The sequence below is a fragment of the Pseudoliparis swirei genome, chromosome 19, assembly GCF_029220125.1.
Source record: "Pseudoliparis swirei isolate HS2019 ecotype Mariana Trench chromosome 19, NWPU_hadal_v1, whole genome shotgun sequence".
Taxonomy (NCBI): Eukaryota; Metazoa; Chordata; class Actinopteri; order Perciformes; family Liparidae; genus Pseudoliparis; species Pseudoliparis swirei.
Window position 1 is genome coordinate 2,073,861 of NC_079406.1, and position 15,681 is coordinate 2,089,541.

Here is a 15,681-nt window from a genome sequence, read left to right on the forward strand (position 1 = left end):
GCCCCCCCTCCTCCTCCTCCTCCCCCCCCCCCCACTACCCCCCTCCAAAAAGAAAAGAAGGAGTATGGTTGCGTCTCCTTCTTCCTCTCCTCTGTCTGCTCGTCCGTGTCTCCCTGCGTCCGACTGCATGTGTGCGGGAGATGGAGAGAGGAGGACACAAAAGAGGACAGATTGCCCCCCCCCCTCAGGGCCCGGGGGCCCGAGGGCCCTCGGAGGGCCGGATCAGGTTGCTGATCCTCCGGTGTCTGAAAACAAGAAGTCCAAACCAGGAAGTGTCTGATGTGACTCCACGTGTGTTTCTGAACGTCTAAACGCCGCCGATCGTAAACGCCAGCGGAGGATCCACGCTTGAGTGTGTGTGTGAGTGTGTGTGTGTGTGTGTGTGTGTGTGTGTGTGTGTGTGTGCGTCGGTGTTTTCTGTGTAATCCGAGCCTGCACATAGCTCATTGTCAGGACGCAGCAAACTGCATGTATTACAGCGAGTCAGGAGGATGGGTTTGAGTAATGAGCTTTTCCTTGTCCTAATTAGCTGAACATGAGAGGGACGCACACACACACACACACACACACTCCCTACCAACAGAAATAGGCCAGGGCCCGTCTCTCCAACCCACTTTGAGGAAAAGCCCCCCCCCCTGTTCTGTCTTACCTGCACATGATCTCGTGGGTCAGCAGGACCCGACACATCTCCGGGTTCTTATCCTGGCCCTCGTAGATAATCGCCTTGAAGGATGGGAAGAGAGAAAAATACAATAACAGTGATTTTAATGTTTTATATATCTATAAATAGATATATAAATATATAAATACATATATATATGTATGTGCAGTAGTGAAAGGAAGAAAAAAAAGAAGAGTAAGTGAGCCATGATGGGGGGGGGGGGGGGGGGGATAAAAAACAAGGAAAAAGTGTTTGTCTTTCATCTGGGAGCCGCGCTGTGTATCCGGCAAATGTGTGTGTCCTGGGAATCCTGAACAGGAACGCTCTGTTCTGGCAGTGTGTGTGTGTGTGTGTGTGTGTGTGTGTGTGTGTGCACGTATGCTCCTCCACGCCGTGGACAGTGAGCAGTTGGACGTTGCAGACCGGAGAGTCGAGCGCCATCTGGTCCACGCGGCGCAGCGGCCAAAATAAATCTAGTCTGGTTCCCCCTCCACTCGACATGCTCGACGGGGCTGTGATCACCGCGCACACACACACACACACACACACACACACACAGATACACACGCCGACACAAACAACACCGAGGAGCGGCGGCTAAAGAGACGATATCACAACCGCGTTGGAGAGGATTATTTATTCCATCAGTGTGCGCCAGCCCCACATGTGTGTGTGTGTGTGTGTGTGTGTGTGTGTGCGTATGTGTGTGTGTGTGTGATTGGATTGTCCATAACACACTCTGGGATAGTTTGTTCTGTTTCACATTGAGGAAATGAGGGTCAAGGTCCTCAAAGAGTGAGCTGGCATGCATCACTGTCTCCACACACACACACACACACAGATATATATATATACATATATACTGCCTGACGCTTGTAAAAACACACACACACACACACACACGTAAACACACTCCATCTGCACATGGCTGCTGCCGAGAGGACACACGTCCTCTACTCTTCTGGGCTGAGTGTGTTCCACAGGTACGGAGACAGGTCGTTCATCACGCCGGCTGCTGGGCTGAAGTTGAGGGTCTCAGACACTCGGTGGAGGGGAGTGTGTGTGTGTGTGTGTGTGTGTGTGGGGGGGATTTCAAACCAACACAGCCATCAAACCCACGCTCAGTTCCATTCCGTGTGTTTCGGTCCTCGTACCTGTTTGGTCATGGAGTCGATGAGCCGGACGTACAGGTCCTGCTCGGTGCGGATTCCTGCAGAGAAATGAGAAATAATCCAAATTTAACGAACAGCGTGTAAATTTATAAGTTTATAAATCTCTCCTGACTTCCCCCGCGAGGTGTGTGTGTGTGTGTGTGTGTGTGTGTGTGACGAGGAGTACACACTGATGACGTTCAGTGTCAGAACTCTAAACATCTTATTTACTTTCTTTCCCTCCATTGGTTTTAGCTTTCAAAATGTGCAAAGCGGGGATAATAACACGGAGGTTTAGCAAATTAAAATCAATAAAGTTTTATTATTCAATTTAGGCACCGAGACTAAAACAAATAAATGTTAAAAATGAGGTCAGGAAACATTTTATTTTGCTTTCCTGGTTGTTTAAATCTGACCAGAGAATCTTTTTACTGTAGAAAGCAGCACAATAATAATAATAACAATAATAATAATAATTATTATTATTATTATTATTAAATAGTAATGTAGTGATAATAAAAGTAATATGTTAATAACTTTTAAAACATTTACTAAACATAACTAAATGTGCTTTAATAATAAAATAATAGAACAAAACCGGAAGTGACTTCCTTAAACAGTTGCTTCCCGAATTTCCTCACACTGAGTTTTTAATTATTATAATATATATATATTTGTATGACGTCATAAAGAAGCTGGACTCGCCGTTGCTGTAGAGGAGCTGCAGCCGGTAGTGGATCCCGTTGTTGGTCTTCTCTCCCGTCGTTTCCTGATAGATTAACATGAAATCACAAAGCTGTATGCGCGTGCACGACGTGACATGTTTAGTCTATTAACACATTTAAATCACGTCGTTATGTCTGCCACGCGCACAACAGGAAGGAAACAAGCCGCAGCTTGTAACTCCTACCACTTTTATTTATTTTATTTTCGACGAAAGAAAACTCAATAATCTGATATTACAACAGGCCACGTGTGTTTGACCTTATTGACCCGTGTGGGAAATGCAAATTATTGCTAAACAGACAATTAACAAATGTAATAATACACACAATTATATATTTATTAACTACATATTCATAAAATCCCATTGCGTATGCTATAATATATAAATGTGTTATTACGGAACAGCAGGAGAAGGATGTTTTGATTTAATAAATAAAAAACAAGTCGATAAACTAAATGAATAAAACACACATTTAAAGAAAAACTCCGACTTCAAACGCGATTTACAAACAGATCGATATGTCCCGTGATCGACGTATCAAACACGAATCAAGATGTTGGTTTGGAGACGTAAATAATATCGTGTCTGACAACACATGCAGCCATAAGGCAATATCTATAAACCCGCTGCGCCGAACTGTCATCATAATATCATTCAGAGCCCAATGAGGCGACTGGCAGCGCACGTGCACGAGCAGCTTTATATACAGGAGTTTAAAATTAATTTAGAAGGTTTTTTCCCCTAAATTATAAAGAAGAGAAAAGAGAGAGAGAGAGAAGTGTGTAAATCTAAAAGAATCCTTCGTGATTCTTTGGTGATTTCTCACTTTGACTAAACAGACATATTCTGTGTCAATGGGCCAAAAAATACGCATTACGCGCGTATTTTATAATATATCGTAATAGTTTTAAAATGTATTTAGTGTGTGTATGTGTGCGTGCGTGTGTGTGTGAATTAAACTCACCGTTTCCTTCTCCACAAAGTCGATGTAGGTGGTTCTCTCGATCTCCACCGGCTGGCCCTGCCGGTCGTACAGAGCCAGGACGAAGTGGAAGAAGTTGGACTTCCGGAGGTTGGAGGGCGGCTGCTTCTCGAAGTGTGCCCGGGCCAGACCCACTCCGCTGCGGACACAGCAGCGGCCACCACGGAGGACATTCAAATTAAATGTTTTAATTATTATTTTTTTAAATGCAACATAAGAGTGAACTCATGAAAACAGAAATACACTCCGATGATAACATCTCTAACTGCATTTTATTTAATTAAAAAACGATTTCGAAAGCGCCCTGTATAGTTTAATTTGTCATAATTAAAGAAATAAGTTGAAATATTAAAGCTACAGCCCCACGAGGTTTATTATACGTATTTACATTGCACACATAATTTAAAAAGTGAAATTCTTTCATGGCTGCTGTCGATAAAAAGTGTGATGTTTTCATTTTTAACTTGATTTATTACAGGCCTGGAATTAATTTAATTTAATCTCCTACAATTCAAGCTGCACTAAAAATATTAAAAGTATGCACAAAGTAAGCTGCTTTACTTTAGGGGTGAGGTGGGTCTCACTCCTCAGCCCACCGAGTGACTCTGAGCTTTAAACCCCGCGAGGCTTCACGTGCTCGGAGCTGCTTTCCGACACAGAATCAACCGCTCGGAGAATTACATCGTGTTGGACTTGCAGCTCAAAAAAAAAAAAAACTTTAAAAAGCCAGCAGTGTCCCGGTGGTTATCCAAACTCTCCGTCCTCTGGGACCGCGCGCTGCCACCCCCACCCCCCGGTGATGCAGCCTTTACCGCCGCGGCTCTGAGCGCGCTTTCCCCCGGCCCTCCACCCTCCACGCCCCGGTGTGCAGCGCAGCGCCATAGCCGCCTCAGGCTCACCTCTGGGCGGCTGTGTTGGAGTCCAGCACTCCGGCGCCCTGCATCCATGTCCGCACCGCGTTCATCCCGGCCACCATGGGCTCCTCTTTCATACTACTCCCACTCCGCTGGATGCCCTCGTGGATGCCGAACATCAAAACGCACCTTTAACGCTGTCTCTCCCACACACAGTGTCTCTCTCTCTCCTCTATCTATCCTCCCTCCTTCCCCCCCTGCCTCCCCTCCTCTTTGCGTCTGTTTGATCGCGCTGTCAGCGGAGCGAAGTGCGCGGCGCGGTCTCTCTTTCACTTAGCGTTTAGTTGCGCGTGTTTTTCCTCAAAGTAAACAAAAAAAAGATGCGACATGTGGGAGGGAAAACAAATGGGGAAGCTGTCGGCATCCAGGGTTAGCTGCACCTCATGGCAGCGACTCCACGAGAGAGAGAAGAAGACAACAAAAAGAAGAAGAAGGAGAAGAGCGGCAGCGGTGGAGATGAGCGACGCGGTGAGGAGCGACGGCAGAGGGGGCGCGCGGGATGAGACGCGGCACCGAGGCGGCGTCGGTCCCCCGGATCAAGGTGCAGCTGACACACACACACACACACACACACAAAACACACACAAAACACAAGCACAATGTCACTTTCGGCAACAAGCAGTCCACGGTGGAGGGAAAGAAAGCCACGGAGATGAAACACGCGTCGCCCTCCTGAGCTCCGGAGAGTCTTCTCCCCTCCCTCCCGGTTCTGGATGGAAACGGAAGATTACGCGCAATTACAAGCGGCTGTCCGGGGGCAACGGCGGCTCCGCTGCTGCTGCTGCTGCTGCGCACTCTCTATTCTCCCCCTGAGGAATCACTTTGGACCATCTCTGGGATGCCAGACAGGAGAGGACTACTAGGTGAGGGAGGCGTGGTTTTAGTAGGAACGCCCCCCCTCCCCCCTCCCTCCCCACAGTTAATAACGCGGACGATCAGCTGTCCACCAACGCGGCGACAAGCGCTCCGTCCGCCTGCCTGCAGTCCCCGCCTCGTCCCACGCGGCGTCCCGCCCATCAGCCACTTAGAGCGAAGCTGCGCGCAATGCATGTGTGTGTGTGTTTGTGTGTGTGTGTGTGTGTGTGTGTGTGTGTGTGTGTGTGTGTGTGTGCGTGTGTTTAGAGTTGACGATTAACGTATGCACGACTATCAAATATCAGTTATGGGGAGGACGGGAGTCGGATCCTCGCGGCGTGGAGAGGAGACCCGCCGGGACGCAGCTCCGTGGACACGAGCCCGCGTCGCGTCGTGCACGAGCATCGGAATAAAGCAGAGTTTTGTGTAAAAAAATATATAAAAAACGTGCCAGAGTTTCCCTCTGATGACGTCATGTGAGGGAGTCGATCAGCCGCCACGTGCGCGCAGTTAATTGTAAAGTAACTCACCGACGTCACAAACGAACATCCGTATTCCAAATGTTCCAGTTGTGCGATAATGTTTCTTTTTTGGGAGGAAATGATAGAAACATCACTTCATTGAAACTTGTTGTGTGCGCGTGCACCTCCTTCAGATTATCTGCAGATTAGGAGCTTTGAGAAAGAATCTCTGGCAGCCGATGGATTGAAACGAGCTTTGATTCCATGCATGACAAAGTCTTCCGGGAGTCCGGGACCACGTGATGAGTCCGACATAAACACGAGGATTACAGATACACTGCGCACGGCCCCGTTTCCCCCAAAAAATACATAAATAAATAACGGTCCAAAAACAAAATAAACACCATCAAAAAGTGCATGAAACTTTTTTTTTTGCTCACTGAACCAAGCGTAGGGCTCACGTGCACGCTCCAGTTTTGCAGAGAGAGGGGCATGTTTAGCTCTCCTCGTGCATCCCCATCAGCCCCCCCACCCCCCATCATTACAGAGTCATTTCTAAATTGTCAAATTGAATTGTCGGAGGGCCATCTGTTCAATAAGCACTGTTTGGTTCATAGTAATGAAATGGAAAGAATGAGTCAGTTCGTCTGTTAGTTTTATCAGTGTGTGTGTGTGTATGGGGGGGGGGGGGGGGCATCTTTGAAAACATTAAGATTGTATCAGGTGTAATGATGAATCCGTGTGTCACGCTTGAGTTGTCGGGATCACACCTGAAGCAGATTTAAAGATTATATGATACAAACATGCGTTCAGTTGTGTGTAATCCGATTATATTCACGTTAATCTAATAATCAGATTATATCTCATAATAATACTCTGATGACAACACGCGCAGCAGCCTGACACTGTGCATGCCATACACGGCCATCGTCTCATCATTGTCTGTGGATGTGTATTTATGTCTTCCAGTGTGTGTGTGTGTGTGTGTGTGGGGGGGGGGGGGACATGTGAGCGGCCCACCACGTGAGTACACCATATAATAAATAGTGAGAAATAAAAGCAACGTGAGATAAAATGTGTCTCACGCTCACACGGCACCTCCACTTTTACGCACGGACGCGCGCACACGGACACACACACACACACACACACACACACACACACACACACACACACACACACACACACACACACGCACACACACGCGCGCGGAGCTATCCTTCAGCACATTTGTTTGATTGCGGCCCGGACTCCCCCCCCTCCCTCCCCCCCCATGATCCGGTCTGCCTTGGATCGGCATGCGCCCCCCCCCCCCCCAACGAACACTACCGGCCCCCCGGGGCGGCAGATATTTATATCCCCGGGCACCGACACCCGGTGTGAGCCCAAATATCACCGGCTCGGTTTCCACCAAAACAGAGATGTCAGTTGTTGGCCCGGTAATCCCGCCGCCTTGTTAAAACCGTAATGTACTCACTCCGGGGCTCCGCGCGGGGAGGTTAGCGACACATCCGCGGCCATTACGCACGGGCGGGAATGCGCGCGCCATGTAAACGATGTAAAGGTGTGTGTGTGTGTGTGTTTCTGTGTGTGTATGAATTCCACTCAAGTGTCCACATATGGGAATTAAACATGTTTTTAAACTGCGTCATAACTCCAATAGACATTTATAAGTAAGTGATCAGAAAGGAGTTGTCGTGTCGTGCCCCCCCCCCCCCCCCCACCAGATGTTCTCGTAAATCAGAAGGTTGGGCTGATGATAATAATGGCCTGATTGAATTGTAAGACTCATAAAAAATGAATAGTTGTAAAAAATAAATAGAAAGCAGGCATATGCTGAGGAGAATCGTCCTTCTGTCTCTCAATATGTTCTCCAGTCGACATTAAACAAGACAGATATAGATGTTTAGCATTTAAACGAGGACACGAGCAGAATGCAATTTACTTGATGCCTTTGTAAAAATAAAAAAAATAACGTGAGAGGAGATATTAGTGGCATAACGTATGAATGCGGATTTAAAGATGCAAACAAAAGGTTAAACGGGATTGTTTAAAAACAAATTTTCTGTGGTGCTCCCCAGAAAAATGACCTTTTCCCCATTTCTACTTCAGGCCACTCACAGACCTGTGGAGCGGAACGCAGAGTCCCGGTGTTTGGTGCAATGCTGCCACCTAGCGGCGAATTAAAGACATTGAAAGATTCCGTTTTAAAATCAATTGTCCTCTCAAGCGTAGCAGCGGTGTGGGAGGAAGACTCAGGACATCCGTCCTTGTTGTTGTTTTGTAATCAACACATGTTGACACGGTCCGTGCACGAGACCAGAGGACTCGTGAGAGTTGGGAATGTCATGGATTTAAATACTGTTGAAATAACGCGTCTGGATTAAGGTATACAAACATATATATGTATATATATATATATTATAGTTTTTAATATTTATACATATATATTATAGTTATTAATACTTATATTTATACATATATATATATATATTTATATATAAATATATATATTTATTCATATATTATAGTTATTAATACTTATATTATATATGTATATATATATATATATATATATATATATATATATATACTTTCCAGTAGTTATTAAAGCTTTGATATCACATCTTTAAAGGAATAGAGTAATTTCCTCCTAGCTTTGTAAACACTGATGTATAATCTGTGAAGAGGTATATTTTAAATAATTTAAATGTAATATATAAGAACATGATTTTCCTAAATCCTCTACAGGAAATTATTTTCCAATAAATGTTGTGTTCACATCAACACTCCATGGTTTCATCAGGTCAGCAGAACATAAAGAGGCCAGTAGTTATTAATATATATTTCTACACACAGTAATTGTGTCTGTGAGAACCCGAACAATGAATTAAGAAACAAAAACAATGAGGACCACGTGATTTCAACCACATGGTTTTCAAACTGTATATATTCTATGCAGTGTTCATGTCTGACCACTAGATGGCGCCAGAGGACCACAGCTGCGGTTACGAGCTGAAGTTTCCATTGAAAATGAAAAGTGGAGTATTAGAGACATCCTTTGAACTGAATCCTTTCTTCGATGATCACAAATGCAATAATACTGCAGATAATAATGTGTACACAGTAAAATTGAAAGTGTGAAATTAACTCTTTGCAAGTGTTGATATAATCCACTCGGAGTCAGAGTTAAATTTACACGTTGGATCGTGTTAATGTGTTAACTTTTTAAAAGTGTTACATATCTAACACTCATAGTGTTGTCTTATGAAACATAAAAGTGTATTTTTAACACTCACTTAATTGTGTATTTGTGTTTTTAACAGTGAGATCCAACATATCATTGAAACACATGTTTCAGAACACACTGCATCATGTGTGTGTGTTGCCTTTCACTCAGTCCGTGTGCATGGCGTGTTCTCGCTGCACACGGACACACGTGTGGCTGTGCAGCTGCTGAGCGCTCCACTGGAACGCCGCCCAGATGCCCCCCAACACCAAAACAGCTGCAGCGGAATCAGTGCCGGGTGATCTCATGTGTGTGAAGAATGGAAAATACAGGGAAACTAAAGGAGGGAGGAGAAGGTGATGTGTGTGTGTGTGTGTGGCAGAGCGAGGAGAGGAGACGAGGAAAGGTCATGTTTAGGATCCCACGGCTCCTTCTCTTTTATTGACGAGGCCGAGCGCCAACACGCATCTCACCGGAGGTGCATTTGTCTCGGCAGCTGTTTGTTTAATGGACAAAAAAGAGAGAGGGAGAGAGAGGGAGAGAGAGAGAGACAGAGAGGGAGGGAGAGAGGGAGAGAGAGAGAGACAGAGAGGGAGGGAGAGAGGGAGAGAGGGAGGGAGAGAGGGAGAGAGAGAGAGAGGGAGGGAGAGAGAGAGAGAGAGAGAGAGAGAGAGAGAGAGAGAGATTGTCTAGGTGTCTTTATTTTCCATTCATTTCAGGTTACAGTTATACTGTTCATCAAAAAATTACAAAACTAAATAATGCAAATACAAATAAACAAACCTCAACAAGAAAACGTTAGTAAGGAAACAACAACTCATAAGTTCAAAAACAGAGCGTCTCCTCTAACTGAACACAGGACGTCCTTTAGCGCCCAAAATGTCACAAACAGTTCTGTTTTATTTGTTAGTCTGTAAAAACCAAACTCCACCTGAGCCGAGCGGTCAGGAGCCCCGTCAGCATCAGACTTGCGTCTTCTGACCCTGCACCTCTGACGCGGTTTTTCCTGGATTTCCATATTGCCAGTTTGGCCAGTCCTGAGAGGAAATTGATTAGTGTGTGCACATTTTTGTTTTTTTGGGAATAGTTCGGACCATAAATAAAAAGGCGAAAAGAGAAAAGTTCCCCTAAGCCCTGATACCATGCCTGCAGGCGACTGAAAAGTCTGACCAGTCTGGAGCACTCCACAAACAAGTGGTGGATAGTTTCTGTCTGAGAGCAGAAAGGACAGCCGTCTCCTGAGCCCGGATCCAGGTGCACCAGATACCGGTTCGTAGCTATGGCCCCATGTACAATCCTCCACTGGAGGTCTCCTGTCCTTTTATCTACAGGGGGTTTGTACAGGGACCGCCAACTGCCCCCCGGGGAGGATCCCCTGCCAAAAAAACCTGTCCACTTCGACACCCTCACACCCTCCAGAGAACGCAGGTTAGAAACCTTCACAGAGATCTGGTACACTGCTTTCCTCCCTAGTAGTCCAGGCAAACTAACTTTTTCAATGGAAAAAATTGCAACAGAATTTATTTTTGCACAAAGGTCTTCTATGAAGTGTCCTGAATAACATACTAAAAGTCCTAAGAAATTAATGTTGCGGAAATAGGTTAAATATGCAAAAATCCAAGATGGCCGCCATAAATCTATAATGTCTCATATCTTCGCTATCACAAGAGATATTTTAATTATTTAAAATACTATTATACAGTTTTTGGACATAAGGAATCATTTAGAATAGGTTACGAGTTGATTGGAGGCAATCGTCATGGAAAAAATCTGATATGACCACCAATTGGTCAGTGGCGTGCTGCAACGCAACACCAAAGAAGAACAGAAGCATATTCCTAAAGCAAATGTGACCGCTGCAGACATTGCTGCTGTTGGTCGCATCAACATTCGATACTTCAAGATCACTCCAGCACTACCATCTCTTACATATCTACTAGAGATGCACCGATCACTGAAATCAGTACCTGCCGATCACCGATAAAACCGATCACCGATCACTGAAATCAGTATCTGCCGATCCGATAATACCGATCACCGATCACGGTGTCGATTGAAGCATTCTATTTATTGTGTAGCATTATTGCCTGAGGAAATACATATATAAAGCAACTAAAACATTAAAGAAATTACACATTTCTTTAAACATTTAGGACTTTTACTTTGAAAAATGTCCTAATTGATACATTAAAATTGTTTGATTGCTATTATAGGGGATTTCAGATATGTATGGAACACATCTGCATCATTCATGTCCTGGATCTCTTGGGGAAATCTATTTCCAGGACTTTTTTTAAAATACAAAAGTCTGACTTATTTTTATAAACTCTTCCTTGGTACAGTAAAAATGTTTTAATGTTCGCATAATTTAAGCTAAATCTCAGAAACGATCTATAAAGATACAAAAACAGTTCATCGTTTACTTTTATATGCTAGTGTATGATTTGTCGACATCTTATTTTGAAAAACGGATGTTGTTTCACGTGGTTCTTTCCGCTAACTTTGCAAACCCGGATGTTGTCACATAAATCCTTCCGCTAACGTTATCAAAACCCTCTTAGCTCCTGATGGAATGTGTTTACCGTGAGCATCAGTCTATAGGGGCAGACATGTGAGAGTCGGCTGAGTCGACCCAGAGATTCAACTCGGGGGACGGGGACGCCGCTCGGTGGTGAGGATCCCCTCTGACCTCTCACTCTGCGGCCCTCGCCGGGCGCATCGTCTCCATTGCGATGCACCGCGATTGAAACGTCTGATAGTTCTCGCAGATGTTACGTCATCTGATCGGCCGTTTTGAGAACGCCGTTCAAAACCGATAATGGGAATATCGGCCGATATGGATCGGCGCCGATATGGATCGGTGTATCCCTAATATCTACCCCTTGTATTGTTTGAGGCAGAAGATCCAACAGCACAGCTAGATGTCTTATGGAAGAGCTCGCTATTCCTTCATTCTCCAAGACAAGCATGGGCTGGTATGATGCAGATGTTGCATCATTGTCAACACCCAGGAAAGGCCACAACGATGTTCTTGCCAATGATTTCAATTCAGTATATTTTAAATAGCCCAACATCACAAATTTGCCCCAGAGAACTTTACAATCTGTACACATAGACATTTCTGAGGCGCGTAAAGACGCACGGAGGCCTGACACGAGGAAAAAGCATGACCGAAACTCAACACCTACTGTGGGTCATGTCCATACCAGCAGTCAACATCGCCAATGGCATGACGGCCCAAGAAGGAGTTAACGTTGACCGATCAAGAGAAATTGGGGAAGATATTCTAGACTCCTTGGTCGGGGTATCTGTAGAAAATTATGTCTTCAGGAAAGCTGACCAGGCCACGACACCTGGATCAAGATCAACAGTGGAGGTCAAATGACAACCTGTAACGGTGGATCCACAGTTGATAATTCAGAGGTTAATAACTATCGGACAGAAGATGTTTTATCCTTATTCAAGTATGAGCTCTGCACTGTTTGAATTAGCTGCACTCCCCCTGCAGGCAAATAAGGCAACACTGGCCGATGTGCTCAGCAGTTTATGAAGGAGAGCAACGAACCCAATGCAAATGTCCAGTATGTACTAGATGGTGGTGTTCTACTTCATTGCATGCCATGACCAAGCTGATCTACATCTGACAGTGTGTGTCAAATGTACGTTGCGTACGTCACACATACGTATGGAGCTGCTGTCGTTGTCTTTTATGGGTCCAAAGATGAGTCCGCAACAAAAGATGCTACACAACTGAGAAGAACAGGGGCTTGTGCTGGTGTGACAAGACACTTCGGTGGTGACATAATGATTCAATCAAAGAAAGAAGATTTCCTGAACACCAAAGCAAACAAGCAGCGATGCATCCATTATCTAAGCGACAAGCTGGATGGAACTGGCTGTAGATAGACCAGGCAACGCACGACAGCGTTGCGTTAATTGTTCAAACAGCAGTTGCTTCTGCCCAAACAAAAGACACTGAACTGATCAGGGAGGACACAGACTTGCTGATTCTCCTACTGCACCATGTCAAAATGGACGCACATGTTGTTCATGGCACGGAGCGAAACAATCCACCAAGTAGAAGAGAGTTTGTTGCATAAAACAATCCAGGAGTTGCTCGGTCGTAAACTTTGTGATCACCCGCTCTTTGTCCACGCAATTTCAGGCTGTAATACTACCCGCCGCCTGTTTGGTCTCGGAAGGGCGTGGCACTCAAGATGATCGAGAATGACCTTGTCTTTTACAATCAGGCCAAAGTGTTCAGTCAATCTCATTCAGCAATGGAGGCGATCATTGCAGCAGGAGAGAAGGCATTGGTGTCAATGTATGGTGGTGCGAAGACGAAGGAATAGACGGCTTTATACCGGTGGTTCTGTGACAAGGTTTTAAAAGTCACCGCCGCCATGGAATCCCAAAGTCTACCACCAACCTCTGGCTCCTCTTAGTATCACAGCCTTTGTGTATACTATTAGGTTATGGAATAGGAAGATGCCTGCATCGATATGAGCCCAGAGGACTATGGATGGAACGTTGTTGATGGGCGATACCAGCCAATACAGATCGACCAACCAGCCGCTTCATCAGAACTGCTGGCCGTCAACTGTCATAGCTGTAAAAAGGACTGAACCATCCGAAAGGTGCACATGCCGAAAATATGGCCTGCCTTGCACAAATGTGTGCAGAGAATGCCGTGGTGTAAGCTGTACCAACTCAGTTACCAGATTTGTCAAATGCATATGATGACGGTTGAGTTGGACCCATTCCAACAGTGTAACATCTACAATGATCAATCACTGTATTGACAATAGTAGCATGTTGTGTCACCTTTCTGCTATACTCTTCATGTGATGTGTAGAATTTATGTTGATAAGTATGTTACTAAAGTTCAATGTAGTTAATAAACTACAAAATACTTACCTGCCTTGATTATATTAGTATACAATTTAATTAAATGTCATATCAGTGCACATATATATATAATAAGAAATTGATTTTTGGTGGCCATATTGGATTTTCTTCCATGACCATTACATCCGATCAAGTCAAAACATACTTTAAATGATTTCTCATGTCCAAAAATGTGTAATCGTATTTTAAATCATTCAAATGTCTCTTATAAAAGTGGAGATATGAAACATTATGTAATTATGGCGGCCATCTTGGATTTTTGCATATTTAACCTTTTTCCGCAACAGTAATTTCTTAGGACTTTTAGTATGTTATTCAGGACACTTCATAGAAGACCTCTGTGCAAAAATAAATTCTGTTGCATTTATTTCCATTTTTAATGGTAAAATTGGCTAGATTGCCTGGACTATAGAGACTCAAACTCCCCCAACTGAAGTGTCTTCAGGGACAGCAAGATGTCCTCCTCCTCCTTCCACTGTCCAACCGCAGGACAGACCACCAGAGGTGGGAAGACATACTCACACTCATCATCCCATTGGTTGAATATAGTGGGGTCCTCAACAAATGCTCTAAGGGCTTCTGGTAGAGAAGCACAGACCTCCTCCACCAGCCTGAGCAGCAGCCTGTTGGACCGGATTCTGCTCAGCTCCGCAAGCTGAGGGATGGAGGTCTTCATGAGATGACCCAGCTTCACACAGCCGGCCTCTCTCAGTCTAGATCTCAGGCTGACCGACGTCAGGGCTTGGGATGAGATGTAGCTGCTCCCAAACAGTGGCTCCTCAAAGAGCCACATCCCTGGTGTCATCACAGCTCTCCTGTGGACTGTAAAAACCTGCCATGCCAGTAAGACAGACTGGTAGAACGGGTCAGGCCAGTTAAATCCACTGACTGGGGCTGAAGTAGGAACAGGTGTTTATCATACCCTAAACGTCCAGCCTTTCTCAGCAGCACACAGGCAGCATCGGTCCATGGCAGGCCAAAGCTGTACAGTAGCCTCTGAGCCGTCTGCAATCTGAAAGCTCTGATGCGCGATGCAATGTCCACAAGGCCCTGTCCTCCTTCCTGGACCGGCAGGTACAGCACCACAGCTCTCAGCCAGTGAAGTCCGGACCAGAAGAAATCCACAACTGCCTTTTGGATCCTTTCGATCAGGGCCTGTGGTGGAGGAAGAACTACAAATCGGTGCCAAAGGGTCGAGGCAACCAAGTTATTTATGATTAGGACCCTCCCCCTGTAAGAGAGCTGCGGTAGCAGCATTTCCATTTCGACAGTCTAGTACAGACTCTCCATAGCACCCTCCCAGTTCTGTGTTTGAAACTCCTCTGTTCCCAAAAACACCTAAAACCTTCAAGCCCTGCCTTCCCATCTGAGGTTGCCTGGTAGCTTTGGTGTTTCCTTGCCTACCCACTGCCCAACCTGCAAAGCTTCGCTCTTCCCCCAGTTTACCTTTGCTGAAGATGCCCTCTCAAACAAAACTAAACTGCTCCCCAGAACATCGACATCCCTCTGGTCTTTGACGAGCACATTAACATCGTCAGCGATGCTGACACCACGAGCGAGGGCCGATGAGGTAGCCCCGGTAACAAGAGGCCTGACAGATGGGATCTCAGTCTGTTCAGAAGAGGTTCAATGGCAATAGCATAGAGCTGTCCAGAGATAGGACATCCCTGTCTAATACCTCTCTGGACCTGAACTGGACAGCTCAGCGCACCCCCCACCTTCACCAGGCACGAAGCCTCCCTGTACATTAAACCCAAAAGTGACACAAACCCTTCACCAAAACCAAAAGCCCT

At 45.4% G+C, this 15,681-nt stretch overlaps 1 protein-coding gene across 2 annotated transcripts in view; it reads right to left on the minus strand.

The window, feature by feature from the left end:
• Nucleotides 1-5,191, minus strand: part of ebf1a (EBF transcription factor 1a) — a 70,042-nt gene extending 64,851 nt beyond the window's left edge. For both annotated transcript variants that reach the window (XM_056439468.1, XM_056439467.1), the window contains exons 1-5: nt 4,421-5,191; nt 3,504-3,660; nt 2,518-2,581; nt 1,816-1,871; nt 650-723 (exon numbers count right to left, since the gene is read on the minus strand). In XM_056439468.1, the coding sequence (XP_056295443.1) occupies nt 650-723; nt 1,816-1,871; nt 2,518-2,581; nt 3,504-3,660; nt 4,421-4,554 (485 nt within the window). In that variant the 5' untranslated portion in view covers nt 4,555-5,191. The remainder of the gene's footprint in view (nt 1-649; nt 724-1,815; nt 1,872-2,517; nt 2,582-3,503; nt 3,661-4,420) is intronic.
• Nucleotides 5,192-15,681: the final 10,490 nt, after the last annotated feature.